Source organism: Melampsora larici-populina, assembly GCF_000204055.1.
Source record: "Melampsora larici-populina 98AG31 unplaced genomic scaffold MELLAscaffold_50, whole genome shotgun sequence".
Taxonomy (NCBI): Eukaryota; Fungi; Basidiomycota; class Pucciniomycetes; order Pucciniales; family Melampsoraceae; genus Melampsora; species Melampsora laricis-populina.
The window spans coordinates 409,217-427,392 of record NW_006768814.1 but is presented as its reverse complement, the minus strand read 5'-3'; the positions used below and the strand labels follow the sequence as shown (position 1 = coordinate 427,392).

The window sequence follows — 18,176 nt, the reverse complement described above, 5'->3', positions numbered from 1 at the left end:
AAGACACCATCAAGGTGATAAGTTGTAAGATGGGAGTTTGCCTTTGTTATTTAATCGTTAAAATTCAATCAGCTCAATTGTCATTGTGAACAAGGAAAAAGCCTCGAGTGTCAAAGTTAAATCAAATTCACTTTATGGTACGAGGAAGTGACCAGAAAAAAGATGAAGAAGATCAAAAGAAAGGGGGAAGGAGATGAAGGTGGAAGAAGAAATCAAAGAGATGAAAAAGGATGAAAATGCTTTGGTGCGGATCAAAGTGTCAAAGTCATCACATGATGATGTCATGCAAAACCTTATACCAAAACAATATTCAAATTTAACTGTCCTTGCACCATTGAGGTCCTTTGATGTAGTGCTCATTGGACACCCAGTCTTGAGAATACTGGTGGCTGTCCTACCTCAATCATGTGGGCATAAGACATTTGATTACCAGGTGGACACCCAGCGTTTGCCCTAGGGGTGATCCATTGGTTGGACATCCCTAGGTGATCCAAGCACAGTGTGCTCAAATCTCATCTTGGCAAGGAAAACACCAGAGCATCTTCAGGATGCGGCATGGATATATATGCATCCAGGTGTCGAGCCAGTGCCCCATTAGTGGACGTTGGGTTGTGTTCCCAATTTTGGACATGCCCAACGCCCTGACGCAATTAACTGTCTTTGTGGTGCATATGTAATAATCTAAAGAAAAAAAGTCTCTTGTTCTGACTAGATGGCAGTTTTTCCTAATGTTAGAATGCCACTTGTTCAGTTTCTACCATTCCATTGTGTTGGACATGGAAAAGGGACAAAAATAAAAGTTCACATTTATTAACACACATATTTTGCTGGTTTTTGGTGGTGAATGCTGTAGTTCAATCTCCTTGCAGACAGTAAAACCTTGTGTTATATTTTCTTGATGTCCAACATATGATGATTGTATGCAATAAAGCAAATACACACTTTAAAAAAACTAGCCAAATTGGGTGGCGGGCGCCGCAGTCATAATATGGGCTCAACTGAACTCAATATACATAGAATGTTTGTTCAAAGATTACTCCATCAGGAAAGCTTTGTTAGAAGTTGTCTGTAGGTCAATTCAGTAGAATGTATTTTATAAATTGATGGAGATCACTTTATACATTATGAGTAACAAATCAGAAAGCTAGCCCAGGTATATTACACAGTTAAGGCAACCAAAAATAAATTGGTGCAATCTGAGGGAGGGATGATAAATTGTTGTTTCTGGTAGAAAGCAACAGGAAAGGAATGTAGTAGGGCAAGGTATGGTATGGAGGCCATACTGGGTGTAAGGTCTAAAGGTGGCGAGAACCAGGATTGAGATGAACAATGGTGATTAGGAGCAGAGGTAATGTCACATACACTTGGAGAGGGGTGCACATATCCTTTCCCTAAGCCTAACCCCTAACCCCTTAATGGTTTCAATGTTAGATTACACGTAGTCACACAAAATCTACGGTTTTGTCATTTTGTTCAAAAAAAAAATGACTTTCTTTTACAAATTTCATTATAACTTTTAATTGTATATACAATAGTGCCTGTTAGAGATAGTGAGAAAAAATAATCAGCATCTTCTCTATCTGATGATTTATGAAGAAAAAATCTAGAGTGCAGAGAAAAAAATACCTGACTAATCACCAGGGGTGGATCCACCCTTTGCATCAATGACAGCTTGAAGTCTCTTGGGCATTGAGGCAGCCAGACATCCCAATTTCTCTGTAGGTACACTCTCCCATGATTCTAACACATTGGCCTTCATGGAATCGAGATCCTTGATCGGATTTTTAGTTGAGATCTTGGATTTCATGATGGGCAAAGATTTTTGATTGGGTTCAAATCAGGTGATTGCACTGGCCAATTTAACTTCACTAATAATGTATCTCACACTTATCCTAAAGCTTATAAAATTTGAGGCCCAGTATGATTTTGCAAAAAAACAAATGTTCTGTAACTCTTCTGACCACTGGCTAGTCAAAATAAAGTCATCTGGCAATAAATTCCCCTTAGGTTATAGAAAAATTGTGGTTCATGAAAGCCCATGGTAGGTTGTCAGACTGAGAAGGACTAATATCATCCACTATGTGAACTGAACTTGTCAGAATTTGTGCAAAGAAAGACAAAATTCACAGAGGACCTTTTTATGGAAAGAATATCAACTTAATCTCAATGATATCTTTGCCGCATGGCTGCTTATAAGCTCTCCCTACACTCCCATAAAGCCTTTGGCTTTACCAAAATGTTCTTCACATCAACAAATCCTTGAAAAATTTTGTGAATTTCTTCTCCCTTCATGTATCACATTCAAGGTTTTTTCCAAATTTTGATTTGTCAAAACATAATTTTTAAGTCTGTAGATTCAAGGAGAAGTCATCAGCAAAAAACAATTGATATCTTGAAATCACAGATTCAGATCCACAATGAATATTTCATAGTTGATTAATTTCCCAATTTACAAATATATTTGTGTTTGAAGTAAAGTATTGCAATAGATTTTTTGGACCCAAAAAATAATGTCAACTTCTCCCTTCTATATCTACTATTAATGTTAATCTTACAGTCCAGGTAATAGCTGTTGATGAAGAAGCACAAGAATCAATGCTAAACTTTGTGGAATGAATTCTAGATTTCAAGGTGAACACTTATATTCCTAATTAGAGCTTACCAGAAGTGAGACCTTGAAGAATTCTAGCCAAAAAAAAAGAAGCAGGATGTTTCTTTCAAAGCAGAGTAAATCAGGAAGCTTCATATGACCAAATGAAAAAGTGAAAGATTGATCCAAAAGCCAAGATCAAGATGACATGCAGCAGACATGGCTACCAATACATATAGGAAAGGAAGCAACCCTTACCAGCATCAGAGATTAAGCCAGCGCACCGAGGAAAAAGAAAAGCTGCTGATGCACGGGCTGCTAAGATAGCAGAGATGATAGGTTGGATATCTTGGTCTGGTATTCCTCCGAGTTGCTTGGGTGCGAAAGGTAAGACTGGAACAATAATTCCATAAAGAGATAGATCTGGTATGAGAAGATAAATCAGTCTTCTTTAATCTTGTCTTTGATGAATGTACAAAGACTTACCTAAATCCGACCGCTATTAGTATCAAGATGAAAGTTGAGGATCATCGAAGTTTGAAGCAAATTGGTCTTTAACTTGGTGTTTGATTCGATTCGATTTTCATTTGTTTCTTATGTATCTTGTTTGATAATTTGTTGTACTATGATTTCCTGTGAATTTAGCACGCCAGAAGCAGAGGGCTGAAGAAGCCAAGCATTAATAAAAGATAAAGTGTGGCCATGATTGATGCTAGGTATGAGATCACTTACCGGGGCATTTGTTCTTTCAGTCGCCTCAGAGGAACACAGGCAGATGTCAAGCTGGTAGATGGATTTTGGGGCGGGATCCCTAGAAATCTGAGCTGGGTGATGTCGTGAAAGATTGTATTCTGGTTTGATCATCAGCATCCACACCCAATACTGGTGATACATCTATATCCAGGTACCTTTCAAGCAGTTCATCGATCATGCTAAATTTCTCTTGATGATCTTGACCCAATTGATGAAGCTGCAGAAAATAGTCATCATTATTGACTACATGCGTGATCGGTCTTTGCTAATTTAGAGTGGCCAAGTCCCGAGTGTAGTAATGACAGCATCAGGATCTTGATTGTCCGCCACCGATCGCATATGATCAAGGTGTGATTCAGGGATAGTCGTGGTCGGGTTTGTGCCACGAGAAAGGTAGTCCATATTGACATCATTGTCATCAATCACAATAGGTGTTTGCTGTGTTATCTGAGTAACCGAGGTGTAAGGTTCCGCGAGTTGTTCTATAGCAGGGTCCACCAATAACGAGTCAAATTCGTTTGTTGTGTTTTGATCACCAAGGTCTTGATGGTTAGTAGTAACCTCAACATGTTGCCAATAATGTACAGACGTTGAGATGACCGGACCATCAAAATCCGTTTGAAACTCTTCAGTTTTGGAGTATTCTAGAAAAGCTTCTACATAACTATCATTCTCATCTTCTAAGATATCTTCCGATGTCTCACTTGATGGTCGGAATATTGTTTTCCCATCTGCTGAGAGATTACCAGTCCGCTGGAAACTGCGGGATGGGGTCGCAGAAGCCTGGTGTGGATCGGGCCTTGGGTCAAGTGATCTCTCTGCGACGTCATCAGTCTTCAAAAGTTGACAATCGGTTTGTTTTTGTTTTTTGTAGGTACGGCGAGAGTATGTGACTCATTGGACGGGAGAATGGTTCGAGGTCAGTAGCCGTATGTCTCTGCTATCTCTGAACAATCTGCAGTATACCTTGCGCCGAAAAGCCGCGAGGTTTTACGAGTGATATAACGTCTTGATGATGCTGTGTAGCGCTCAGCTCTGGTGACATTTTCCCAGAGTCAACATACTGAACTGGATCGAGTAGATCGAGACCAGCTCTGACCGGCTCATTATGACTATTTTGAGTCAGCCGTCGAGCACCAGCAAGGACTCGCTTACCAGGCTTCCATCGGAGCGATCCGATTGATCAATAAAACTCCCTGGCGTCTGGGTCATGGAGCGGGAAACCCGCAAGTAAATGACCTTTGTGTATACACGATCCTCAGTATATCAGAGAGAGAGGTCTAATCGTGTCAAATCTTTCAGACCGAATGATCACTTGATGCTGTGTCATCACTACACCGCTTGCCGCAAGAGGCTGCAAGAGGGCGACTGAGCTCAAAAATGCCAACAGATATTGCCGTTTGATCCAAGGATCGAAAGAAAGTATCACAGACTCACCTCAATGAGGAATTGATCGATATAACGTGTCCAAATGTGGCAAAAGGAAACTCTCGGACTCGCGTTTTGGTAAATGATCAGAATATCTCAGTGGTAGATACTGGACACCATCAATTCCCCATGCGAATCCTTCGGCCAGGCTTCTTGACAGGGAGTCCAGACCGCAGGGTCGAATTTCCTTCATACATCCTTCATACGTATAAATACTAGCAGATCTCATTCGCACTTTTCATATCATCAAGTTTTCTATTCCAATCTATCCAACTACCTGCCACTCATCTTTTCATCACAATATTTATCATGAAGATCTCAACCCTCTTTTTCGTCACGCTCGTTGTCCTCGTCGGCCTGCTATCCAATACGTTAGCGGTAACCTGGTCAAAGAGTTAGAGCGTCTATCTTAGACTATAACTGAAACCTTCATATACTTACAGACGCTTTGTTTATCAGATTTTGCCAAAGCAGACATCAACACGTTAAATCCTCTCTTGAATACTATGCAGAGAGACTTTTCAAGCAAGAACTATGCTGGTATCTGGGATTTACTTGGAGACAACGGAACTAAAAAGCTCGTGAACAATGTATTTGGTGAGACGACACAGGTTCGAAGCAAGCAAGGTAAGCCACCAATACCAAATGCTCTAGTTCTCGTTCTACAAAGCTGACTGGAAGGGTATTGTCAGAGTTCATCAACGCCTTTCGCCAATACGAACAATATGGTCAACTGACCTTCACCATCAAATCTGGTGAGCGCTCTCCCGCTTTTCACCCCGTTCCTTTGCATGTCCGCGGAGGCTAACACTTGACAAACCAATTTAGCCCAGCTCAAGAGCTCTAGCTCTGCTAGCCATTACCACATGGTCCTGAATGGATCCATCAAATTGAACTTCCCAATTGCAATCGTCTTCAGTGCCGACGTCACTTTTGCCGGAAAGAAACCTCAAGTTGGCAAGGTCTCGGCTGTGACTTTCACCATCAACACAGCATGATTTTCTCCTCATCAACAGTCTTATTTTAGTTACAGATCTAATGCGCTACATTGCTGGAATCATGTAGTGTCTGAGTCACCCCAGTTTTGTCGTTCTCCATTGTCATTTGACATCATCTACTTTTGCATCTTTTCGTCGTTTCTTCCAATTTGTTTGTTTTTCATTATCAAAATCTTTGTCTTTTTTGCTGTCGTGGCTTATATCTGTCTAGACTCATTAATGTCTTAGTCTGATTATCCTGCAATGACCTCAGCACACCGGTTACGGCGCGTCTTTATACTTCTACTTGTGAATAATCTCACTTTGATGAAGCGGATGTTTTGTGATGATTACATTTAATGTTCTTGAGGAGTCACACACACGTGGCACAACGTGTTGACAGTGTATGTGATGCTGCAAGACTAAGACCCCGTTTGTGAGTTGGTACAATGATGTCTTCCATAGGAATACCTTCTGCGCCGGTTTGTCTTCAAAGTTGCGACTTTGCTATGCTGATGATCGGATTGTTTGGGTGGGGTATGCTGAGATGAAAAAATGTGCTCACGAGACCAAATTGCGATTCCTCGTATGAATTCAACGCATAGTGGAAAGATATATAAAATTGTGATGATATGCCAGTGGGATCAAGCAAATAACAGATGCCATTAGAAGATGGAGAATGATTATTGCAGATGTAACTTCTGCTGGTTAAACTCTGTGTTTGTGCAGGTTGAAAGTGGAGGCATTGTCGAGTTTTGTATATGAATGATCCTTTGATATGAATGTGGATGATTTTCTGATTAGTCCAATCTCTCAATTTGCCAATTTAATCTGATTCTATTGTTCTTGGTTAACTTGAATGATGCAGCAACTTTGTGAGGAGAAGACCTGTTTCTGTGTACATGGAAGAATTCCTTCCACAGTTTGGATTAGGAATTTGCCTGTCACAGTAACAAATCTAGAATAAGAACTATAAACATTAAGACACCCTTCAGCTTGGCAGTTTTGCAATTTTGATGGACAAGGGGAAACATTGGCTGTAAGGCATAAGACTGTCTGAGATGGGAGAAAACCGCCCCCTTGGCAGTGCTCATTCAGTACATATCCAACCACATCAATCACATTGATTGGATCTCCAAAAGATGTTGTGCACAGGAAGTCAGGTGAGCTTGTGTGTCCTCCTCACATCAACCACCAAACAAGTGACTCCAAAGCACCTCCCTTTTGGAGATATCCTCAGTTTTGCCAAGCTCTTTCACACACATGGGTGTGAGATTTTGAGGGGTCAATGTATGGAACACACAAAAGCTCACCTGGATTTCCATGCAAAACTTGCTCTTACTCTTGCATCCAAACAGAAAATAACTTAACTTGAAGCTTGAAAGCAAGATGCTTAAGAAATGTGCAGGAACATCTGAAACAACTGGCACAAGGTCACAATTGTGGGGTGTCAGATACACCAACACATATGTATACCCAACCAAAGAAGAATTCGAGAAAGGAAAGAAGCTAACAACACCTCTTGTTACGTATGTATAGCTCAACACTTTTAATGGTCTTGACCATGCTCAAAATCTTTTCTTGCCATGACATGATGTGTCTTCATGTTCATGTTCCTTCAAATAACTCAAACCCTCACGTAATATGGGCTAGATTGGACAAAACCTATACCATCAATCATGTTAGTTGTTTAGTGTATGCGCTCAAGTGTGTTATGTTATTCCTGTTGCAGCGTTGTGTAGTGTGCTCTTGTTGTGTCTGTAAATCTCAAAGATTGCCATTTCATTTCATGATTTAATATGTAGCTTGGATACTGTTTTCTCTCATCACTACAACTCACAAGTGTCTTCCTTAACTCGAGCTATTATTTTGTTTTCCTTTTTCTATAAATATTTACCTAGTAGTCTAAAGAGTTTGTTTCCTCATCTATCAAACTCTTCTTATCACACTAAAAGCAACCTTCTAACTTATGTTGTATCTTGCTTTGTGTGGATGACTCATAGGTAAGATATTTAGTTTTCTTCATTGTGTTTTCCATCTCTTTATTATTTCTTGTATATGTTTGTTTTATGTTTGCAAAATAAATGATCTATCAAACTCTTCTTATCACACTAAAAGCAACCTTCTAACTTATGTTGTATCTTGCTTTGTGTGGATGACTCATAGATCATTGAGAAGGAAACTACACTCTCTGTGTGGTATGTGACTTATTTTAAGCTGTTAAGGATCATGGATGGCATTGGCACCTGCTCAGCCTGAAGGCCAATTCCACCATATCTTGGATACTGCTGAGCTGTATACAGAGATAATGGCCCTCCGGCCTATTGTAATGATGCTTCCATCATTACATTCCATCATTACAAGCATAACACGTCAACTATAAACATACACCACAAATTATAACTTAGACACATAACCTTATGACCTAACAGTTATCCTATTACTTCTCATTTGAGAATTCTCGTTGTACTGGCTCCTTAGGGAATTGAGACTCATCTCATATTCATGTCCTTTGGAGTCAGGCAATATAGATATCAGTACTTGGGTTCTAGAAAAGCAAGTCCATTATGTGACCAATCTGAACCCGTTCCCTCTTTGAGACTTTCCTTCAAGTGAGGACTAAGAGTCCTTTACACCTATCAAATGGCACTGAATACATACAATACTATTCCCACTTGAGTTGGCCCACAATGTTTTGTGTAGGAAAGGCAAACATTTTTTTGATGTTGAAGTTTGGAATATTCTGCAATATATTTCCTGGTATTTCTCAATTCCTAAAATTCAGTACACTTGAAACAATATCAAAGAGAAATAGTCAAGTCTCTCCTGCTCTAGGGCTTCTTGATCAGTGAACCACCTGTAAGAATGTGAGACCTGCAGAGACACTAAGCTCTACAAAGAAAAGATTGAACATTTATAAAGGTGAAAGAATACTCTCAGCCTTGTGCTGACATGGAAACAGCTGAAAAAAGTAAAAAAGTACCAAAATCAAAATAGACAAACCTTTATAAAGGTGAAAGAACTTGTCCTACACAAAGTGGTTCTGGAACTTTTCCACGAAGGTTCCAGAACACTTTTCCACGAAGCCAGAAAAGAAAATTTTGGCTGTGTTCTGGCTTCGTGGACTTGTGGAAAAAAACCCATTTTGAATGCCCTTTGCCCCTAGGGTCCAAAAGACTCTGTGCACAACCCTCGAGGCCTCTGCATCTCCCCCCTCGATCACCACTCGATCTCTTCAACTCACATCCATCTTGCACCTCCGTTGTCATACACCACACTATCGCTCAAAAAGGACACCACAAACCAAACACTACATACATCTGTCAATTGATGAAATGAAACAAGCATCACATATTCAAGTAGCTACCATAAGGGGTGTTTTGATATCATTCCTTTCTCTTCAATAATCTACGTTCCTTGTTGACCGATATGTGTTTAGATCATCACTCTTTACATTTTGGAATACATCAACTCACCAATCTGATCCAAGGTTGCTATGTTCAATTTATGAGGGTAGCTTTTTTCAAATCGAGTATATGATCACATTATCACTCTCACTTATAAGTTATCTTAGGATATTTGATCTATCTTGTGAGAATCTTAGAAGTGATGATAACTTGATTCTGATCGATCAGGAGAATTGATTGGAATATGATGATTTGATTCTAATCGATCGGGAGAATCGATTAGAACCCAATTACTATTGGTTTTCAATAAACTTGATCTCATTACTGTTTGGTCAGGACTTAAAAGTAAGTCTTACTAATCAATTGGAAGAATCGATTAGAATCAAATCGAGTACAACATAATAAGGACCAGGCGCAGATTCGAGCGATTCGTTACTATTTGAAGTACATTAGAGTGGTTTTTGGCTTTGGTATCAGCAGGAAGGTTAAACTATAGGACGAGTGACAGCCTTGTGGATGTCACTCAGTCACCTATCTAATCCCATGCCTGGTGTTTGAGATACCTCGATGACATACCGATGATTGAAACTTCATCCTGGCTGCCCGATTTCACCTGCCCCCTTCTACAAATCCTCTTTTACATATTTCAAGTGGGCAAACCCATAGCTATCATTCGTGTCATCTGGGTGAAAGGCACCTTGAAAGCCTCGATTAAAGTGCAGATGAGCACTTGAATCCAGTGATGTGCACTCTAAACCAGTCTCCAAATAGAAAATAGACTGGTTTTTGACGTCCTGCGCAGTTTTCTCATCACGAGATAACAGAAATAGCGATAGCAGAAAAAGGAATAGAAAAGCACCTTCCTATTCCTTCACTAACAAAAGGACTGGCTGCGTAAAAGCCCCCAATGCTGCGTTTGCCCGCGTCATCGGCTGTGTAGATGACGTCGAGCCTCACTGAAACTATAGGAGGCTCGACGTTTTAAAACGAATGTTAAAGTTGATCGGACTGTGCACGACGTCTAAAAGTGGTCCTTTGTCTACTTTGCAAGCGAAAACGTGAAAAATCTGGTAAAACGAGTACCATATCGACAAAATAGTAATAACGAATCGCTCGAATCTGCGCCTTCTCTCTAATGAGACGAAGCTTTATTTGATGATACAAAAAAAGGTTAAAATAGACTGTTGGATCTTGAACGAGATCGATATCTGCCTGAGTTGATTTCTGACCAAAAGATTGAAACTTGAACGATATCAATAGTGGATATTGTAACTGGCAGCCTCTAGGATCAAGAGTTGGAAAGTAAGAGGGGTGAAGATTGGCGGTGGTATTTTGTGCGGGGGCGTTGATGGAGTACTTGAACAGGGAATCTTGTCGGTCATTTTGTGATGATGAATGTGTGAGTTAGATTTGGGAGGGTGGGAATTTGATCAAAGTCCAGGAAGCCAGAACGTATTCTGCCTTTCTGGCTTTGTGGAAAATGTGTTCTGGAACCTTTGTGGAAAAGTTCCAGGACAACTTTGTGTAGTATAAATCTGCAGTATACCTTGCGCCGAAAAGCCGCGAGGTTTTACGAGTGATATAACGTCTTGATGATGCTGTGTAGCGCTCAGCTCTGGTGACATTTTCCCAGAGTCAACATACTGAACTGGATCGAGTAGATCGAGACCAGCTCTGACCGGCTCATTATGACTATTTTGAGTCAGCCGTCGAGCACCAGCAAGGACTCGCTTACCAGGCTTCCATCGGAGCGATCCGATTGATCAATAAAACTCCCTGGCGTCTGGGTCATGGAGCGGGAAACCCGCAAGTAAATGACCTTTGTGTATACACGATCCTCAGTATATCAGAGAGAGAGGTCTAATCGTGTCAAATCTTTCAGACCGAATGATCACTTGATGCTGTGTCATCACTACACCGCTTGCCGCAAGAGGCTGCAAGAGGGCGACTGAGCTCAAAAATGCCAACAGATATTGCCGTTTGATCCAAGGATCGAAAGAAAGTATCACAGACTCACCTCAATGAGGAATTGATCGATATAACGTGTCCAAATGTGGCAAAAGGAAACTCTCGGACTCGCGTTTTGGTAAATGATCAGAATATCTCAGTGGTAGATACTGGACACCATCAATTCCCCATGCGAATCCTTCGGCCAGGCTTCTTGACAGGGAGTCCAGACCGCAGGGTCGAATTTCCTTCATACATCCTTCATACGTATAAATACTAGCAGATCTCATTCGCACTTTTCATATCATCAAGTTTTCTATTCCAATCTATCCAACTACCTGCCACTCATCTTTTCATCACAATATTTATCATGAAGATCTCAACCCTCTTTTTCGTCACGCTCGTTGTCCTCGTCGGCCTGCTATCCAATACGTTAGCGGTAACCTGGTCAAAGAGTTAGAGCGTCTATCTTAGACTATAACTGAAACCTTCATATACTTACAGATGCTTTGTTTATCAGATTTTGCCAAAGCAGACATCAACACGTTAAATCCTCTCTTGAATACTATGCAGAGAGACTTTTCAAGCAAGAACTATGCTGGTATCTGGGATTTACTTGGAGACAACGGAACTAAAAAGCTCGTGAACAATGTATTTGGTGAGACGACACAGGTTCGAAGCAAGCAAGGTAAGCCACCAATACCAAATGCTCTAGTTCTCGTTCTACAAAGCTGACTGGAAGGGTATTGTCAGAGTTCATCAACGCCTTTCGCCAATACGAACAATATGGTCAACTGACCTTCACCATCAAATCTGGTGAGCGCTCTCCCGCTTTTCACCCCGTTCCTTTGCATGTCCGCGGAGGCTAACACTTGACAAACCAATTTAGCCCAGCTCAAGAGCTCTAGCTCTGCTAGCCATTACCACATGGTCCTGAATGGATCCATCAAATTGAACTTCCCAATTGCAATCGTCTTCAGTGCCGACGTCACTTTTGCCGGAAAGAAACCTCAAGTTGGCAAGGTCTCGGCTGTGACTTTCACCATCAACACAGCATGATTTTCTCCTCATCAACAGTCTTATTTTAGTTACAGATCTAATGCGCTACATTGCTGGAATCATGTAGTGTCTGAGTCACCCCAGTTTTGTCGTTCTCCATTGTCATTTGACATCATCTACTTTTGCATCTTTTCGTCGTTTCTTCCAATTTGTTTGTTTTTCATTATCAAAATCTTTGTCTTTTTTGCTGTCGTGGCTTATATCTGTCTAGACTCATTAATGTCTTAGTCTGATTATCCTGCAATGACCTCAGCACACCGGTTACGGCGCGTCTTTATACTTCTACTTGTGAATAATCTCACTTTGATGAAGCGGATGTTTTGTGATGATTACATTTAATGTTCTTGAGGAGTCACACACACGTGGCACAACGTGTTGACAGTGTATGTGATGCTGCAAGACTAAGACCCCGTTTGTGAGTTGGTACAATGATGTCTTCCATAGGAATACCTTCTGCGCCGGTTTGTCTTCAAAGTTGCGACTTTGCTATGCTGATGATCGGATTGTTTGGGTGGGGTATGCTGAGATGAAAAAATGTGCTCACGAGACCAAATTGCGATTCCTCGTATGAATTCAACGCATAGTGGAAAGATATATAAAATTGTGATGATATGCCAGTGGGATCAAGCAAATAACAGATGCCATTAGAAGATGGAGAATGATTATTGCAGATGTAACTTCTGCTGGTTAAACTCTGTGTTTGTGCAGGTTGAAAGTGGAGGCATTGTCGAGTTTTGTATATGAATGATCCTTTGATATGAATGTGGATGATTTTCTGATTAGTCCAATCTCTCAATTTGCCAATTTAATCTGATTCTATTGTTCTTGGTTAACTTGAATGATGCAGCAACTTTGTGAGGAGAAGACCTGTTTCTGTGTACATGGAAGAATTCCTTCCACAGTTTGGATTAGGAATTTGCCTGTCACAGTAACAAATCTAGAATAAGAACTATAAACATTAAGACACCCTTCAGCTTGGCAGTTTTGCAATTTTGATGGACAAGGGGAAACATTGGCTGTAAGGCATAAGACTGTCTGAGATGGGAGAAAACCGCCCCCTTGGCAGTGCTCATTCAGTACATATCCAACCACATCAATCACATTGATTGGATCTCCAAAAGATGTTGTGCACAGGAAGTCAGGTGAGCTTGTGTGTCCTCCTCACATCAACCACCAAACAAGTGACTCCAAAGCACCTCCCTTTTGGAGATATCCTCAGTTTTGCCAAGCTCTTTCACACACATGGGTGTGAGATTTTGAGGGGTCAATGTATGGAACACACAAAAGCTCACCTGGATTTCCATGCAAAACTTGCTCTTACTCTTGCATCCAAACAGAAAATAACTTAACTTGAAGCTTGAAAGCAAGATGCTTAAGAAATGTGCAGGAACATCTGAAACAACTGGCACAAGGTCACAATTGTGGGGTGTCAGATACACCAACACATATGTATACCCAACCAAAGAAGAATTCGAGAAAGGAAAGAAGCTAACAACACCTCTTGTTACGTATGTATAGCTCAACACTTTTAATGGTCTTGACCATGCTCAAAATCTTTTCTTGCCATGACATGATGTGTCTTCATGTTCATGTTCCTTCAAATAACTCAAACCCTCACGTAATATGGGCTAGATTGGACAAAACCTATACCATCAATCATGTTAGTTGTTTAGTGTATGCGCTCAAGTGTGTTATGTTATTCCTGTTGCAGCGTTGTGTAGTGTGCTCTTGTTGTGTCTGTAAATCTCGAGATTGCCATTTCATTTCATGATTTAATATGTAGCTTGGATACTGTTTTCTCTCATCACTACAACTCACAAGTGTCTTCCTTAACTCGAGCTATTATTTTGTTTTCCTTTTTCTATAAATATTTACCTAGTAGTCTAAAGAGTTTGTTTCCTCATCTATCAAACTCTTCTTATCACACTAAAAGCAACCTTCTAACTTATGTTGTATCTTGCTTTGTGTGGATGACTCATAGATCATTGAGAAGGAAACTACACTCTCTGTGTGGTATGTGACTTATTTTAAGCTGTTAAGGATCATGGATGGCATTGGCACCTGCTCAGCCTGAAGGCCAATTCCACCATATCTTGGATACTGCTGAGCTGTATACAGAGATAATGGCCCTCCGGCCTATTGTAATGATGCTTCCATCATTACATTCCATCATTACAAGCATAACACGTCAACTATAAACATACACCACAAATTATAACTTAGACACATAACCTTATGACTTAACAGTTATCCTATTACTTCTCATTTGAGAATTCTCGTTGTACTGGCTCCTTAGGGAATTGAGACTCATCTCATATTCATGTCCTTTGGAGTCAGGCAATATAGATATCAGTACTTGGGTTCTAGAAAAGCAAGTCCATTATGTGACCAATCTGAACCCGTTCCCTCTTTGAGACTTTCCTTCAAGTGAGGACTAAGAGTCCTTTACACCTATCAAATGGCACTGAATACATACAATACTATTCCCACTTGAGTTGGCCCACAATGTTTTGTGTAGGAAAGGCAAACATTTTTTTGATGTTGAAGTTTGGAATATTCTGCAATATATTTCCTGGTATTTCTCAATTCCTAAAATTCAGTACACTTGAAACAATATCAAAGAGAAATAGTCAAGTCTCTCCTGCTCTAGGGCTTCTTGATCAGTGAACCACCTGTAAGAATGTGAGACCTGCAGAGACACTAAGCTCTACAAAGAAAAGATTGAACATTTATAAAGGTGAAAGAATACTCTCAGCCTTGTGCTGACATGGAAACAGCTGAAAAAAGTAAAAAAGTACCAAAATCAAAATAGACAAACCTTTATAAAGGTGAAAGAACTCTCAACCTTGTGCTGACAAGGCAACAGCTGACAACAAAAGTGAAGAAGTACTCAACTCAAGATAGACAAACCTGGAGAGGGAACAAGGATGATAGATGTAGGGAAAAGCTTTCAAATCAATCTACTTGATGAGATAAAACATACACACAACCACAATGACACTACTAACCTTTAAAGGCAAAAAAATACTCTCAGCCTTGTGGTGACAAGGCAACGGCTGACAACAAAAGTAAATGTGTACTATACTCGTATTAGACCAACCTGGAGAGGGAAAGAGTATGATAGAAGTAATTGAAAACTAAGGAGTAAAGAAGGTAAAGAAAGAAACATATGAAAAAACAATCAACACTTCAGTAATGTTCATGCCAGAAGGGAGTAAGTGAAAAATTATTGATTTTCTACTCTTACCTTTCAAATCTATTTCCTCAATGAGGGGGAAAGAATTTGAAAGGGGACAGTAGAGGGTTAATAAGAAAAACAACAAGAACACAAATGTTTGCAAGCATAAAATGAAACACAAACAAACAAATAATTCATCACAATACAGTCTTTCAACTCTCTCCTTAACACTCAATTGAGTAATCCCAATCCAGCCATTGCCATCTAACATCATCCTTGCTACCTACTCCATAACATCTTTCCATTAAATTTAGATTGATTTGTCTAGAAAAGTTTACTGAGTCCTTTCTACCTTGATGGTTTGGACACATTACACAAGAATGATATTCTCCAACACCACCTCTTTTTCTTTGCAATTCAACTGGCTAGCATCATGCTTGTGGCTCTTGATTCTTACACAGTTATTGGTATCACATCATTTTCAGGTATAGTGCTCCATAAAATCTGGTGTTTATTGTAGATGTCAGGGCAACCCAGCCTCGTATAGTGGAACCAGCTGTGACATTCTGACAAAGTGAAATTTAGGGATCCTGTTGTAGGAACTGTCAAAAAGTTTGTCCGTGAATGTCTTGGTAATTTTTTATTGGAGGACTTTTTATTTAAAATGATTGAAATCTGGTGTGGTGGAAACAAGTACATTTCATGTTGACACAGTTGCCTGAGGTATAAGGGACATACTCCTTACTCCAAATATTTTGCATGGGAGGTTGAGAAAATGAGCAAAGAAACTCTTATATCTCCTTTTATGCCCACTTTTGATTCCAACTGTTTGAGAGAGATTAGTGTACCTTGAGTGCCAGCTTTTTTTGTTATTTCTTCTGTTTGCTTGTCTTATTCTTCTTTTTGGCTATCACTCCAAACTTGTTAATACTGCATTTGGAGCTGAAAACAACTGGTTTTCAGCTGCATGTCACAAAATTTTGGATCATGCTGTGCATTTCACAATCAAGTAAAGGTAAATATGAAGAACAAGTAGGCACACGCGACAGACAATTTCTCCCAATCAGTTGATATTGAGAAGTGGGTGTAAAAAGGAGATACAAGATTTTCTCTACTAATTTTCTCAACCTACCGTGCAAAAATTTACGGGCAAGAAGTAATTCCCTTGATTCACATCTCATGTCCACACCGAGGCACAATAGGAATTAGCTACAGTTAATTTCACAAGGCTTGACAAGAGTTCCACCCCAAATCACTTGAATTTGGCGGGCTAGCCTTGGTCAACTTATCAGAATTGACTACAAGTCTCTACCTAATAGCAGCGTTCAAATCGTGTAAGTGGCAACATTAATGGTACTATTGTGTTTCTAGCTTGTTTCACAATCCCTAGGGCACTTTATCTTTTTGGGTTTCAGAGAGGATCTACGGACAGTCCTCAATATCGTGATCGAGTCTGGTGAAAGCTGTCCTCAACTTCGTAGATCGTATAAACCCGATGTATGGTAGCGTCAGCTCTGTCAATTATGAGACAAGGCTTGCAATTCTCAGGAGATCATTGATATGTAGGCTCATAGGCGGATCCACCTTTACGAGTCGATGAGGCAGGGACATCCTTGGGGCACATATCTCTATTCCCTTGGGAGTTGTCAAACTCATCTAGAGGAGAAATCATGAACTCTTGGCTGGATAAGGTACATCTTCACTCGAGCTCCTTGATGAAACATGTCGACATGGATCAGGAATGCTGTGAGAAAGCATGGCTTGACTGAGTGATGAAAGGCAGGGCATGATTGTAGGTTTACAGGGGCACGCAGAAAGACGTCCGGTTGCTGAAGTAACAAGGAGGTAGTGTCGATGTACCCGAGCATAGTTTGATTGGAGCAGTACATGTATTGAGGTAAGGTAATATCTCCGAGAGCATATTGAACGTACGAACAGTAAGAAAGATTTCAAGCGAAGAGTGAGATGATTAAATGAAACCGATCTAAAGGAAGAAGCATTCCGTCAGAAACTCGATGAAGAGCATGCGCAGGTTAATGACGGACCTTGTTAGCGATGTCCAGAGCATCAACCTCAGGCTGTAGTCGTACAAAAGCTTTCTTCTTGCCATCGGGTCTGACACGGAAGAGAAAACGTCAGGTCGATGCTGCGGCTATGGACAGTATATGTGAAGAGAGCCTCACCGGATCAAGGTGTTGATTCGCGCAGGTGTAACCTCGTAGAGCTTCTTGACGGCATCGGCGATTTGTCGCTTGTTTGCTGCAGGGGAGCGCATTCCGAATCAACATTTGATGAAGCCTGGCTCGACGCAAAGGTACCCACCTTTCAAATCAACAATAAAAAGAAGGGTGTTGTTGTCTTCAATCTTCTTCATAGCACTTTCAGTGTTGAGAGGACGAATCAAGGTCCGGAAGGCATCCATTCGGGGGGCATGAGGGACGGATTTTCGGGGGTATTTTGGCTTCCGTGCTAGTTGAAGCGTTTTGGGGCGACGGAAAGTGACGGAGGTACGGACTCGGCGCTGGGTCTTTGAAGTGGTCCCCTTCACAACTGCTTTCCTTGCTGCCTTAGCCTTGGCCACTTGAGGCTTGGCAGCAGAGGCTGGTAGGATGGAATGTCATGAATCATAAGTTAACATTAACATCGGCTGAAAATCGAAGGTGATATGGAACAGGCGGCAAACCCTTAGGATCGGCTTTGGGGGTTGACTTCGGCGGCATCGTGTCTTGAGGGGCGTGAGCTTGAGGTTGGGTAGGTTACAATCGCGTTCAGAAGGGCTTGAGACAGGTGTGTAAAATCGAGGCAATCGGGGGGGCGGTTGAAAATTGCTTGACCTA

General features: G+C 40.7%; 4 protein-coding genes across 4 annotated transcripts; 2 read left to right on the top strand and 2 right to left on the bottom strand.

The window, feature by feature from the left end:
• Nucleotides 1–3,613: 3,613 nt before the first annotated feature.
• On the bottom strand, nucleotides 3,614–4,555 carry MELLADRAFT_111101 (uncharacterized protein; the record flags this gene model as incomplete). The annotated part of the gene is made up of 2 exons (XM_007415324.1): nucleotides 3,614–4,177; nucleotides 4,499–4,555. The coding sequence occupies 2 exons, from the start codon at nucleotides 4,553–4,555 to the stop codon at nucleotides 3,614–3,616; spliced, it is 621 nt and encodes a 206-aa protein (XP_007415386.1).
• Nucleotides 4,556–4,957: 402 nt separating this feature from the next.
• MELLADRAFT_73017 (uncharacterized protein) lies at nucleotides 4,958–6,229 on the top strand (the record flags this gene model as incomplete). Its single annotated transcript, XM_007415379.1, has 4 exons — nucleotides 4,958–5,165; nucleotides 5,231–5,398; nucleotides 5,464–5,526; nucleotides 5,600–6,229. 4 exons carry the CDS (start codon nucleotides 5,081–5,083, stop codon nucleotides 5,767–5,769), a joined length of 486 nt encoding a protein of 161 aa, XP_007415441.1.
• Nucleotides 6,230–11,403: 5,174 nt separating this feature from the next.
• MELLADRAFT_79049 (uncharacterized protein) lies at nucleotides 11,404–12,621 on the top strand (the record flags this gene model as incomplete). The annotated part of the gene is made up of 4 exons (XM_007415380.1): nucleotides 11,404–11,557; nucleotides 11,623–11,790; nucleotides 11,856–11,918; nucleotides 11,992–12,621. The coding sequence occupies 4 exons, from the start codon at nucleotides 11,473–11,475 to the stop codon at nucleotides 12,159–12,161; spliced, it is 486 nt and encodes a 161-aa protein (XP_007415442.1).
• A 4,548-nt stretch (nucleotides 12,622–17,169) lies between these two features.
• Nucleotides 17,170–18,065, bottom strand: MELLADRAFT_50145 (uncharacterized protein; the record flags this gene model as incomplete). The annotated part of the gene is made up of 5 exons (XM_007415323.1): nucleotides 17,170–17,323; nucleotides 17,385–17,454; nucleotides 17,523–17,598; nucleotides 17,662–17,940; nucleotides 18,023–18,065. The coding sequence occupies 5 exons, from the start codon at nucleotides 18,057–18,059 to the stop codon at nucleotides 17,309–17,311; spliced, it is 477 nt and encodes a 158-aa protein (XP_007415385.1).
• Nucleotides 18,066–18,176: the final 111 nt, after the last annotated feature.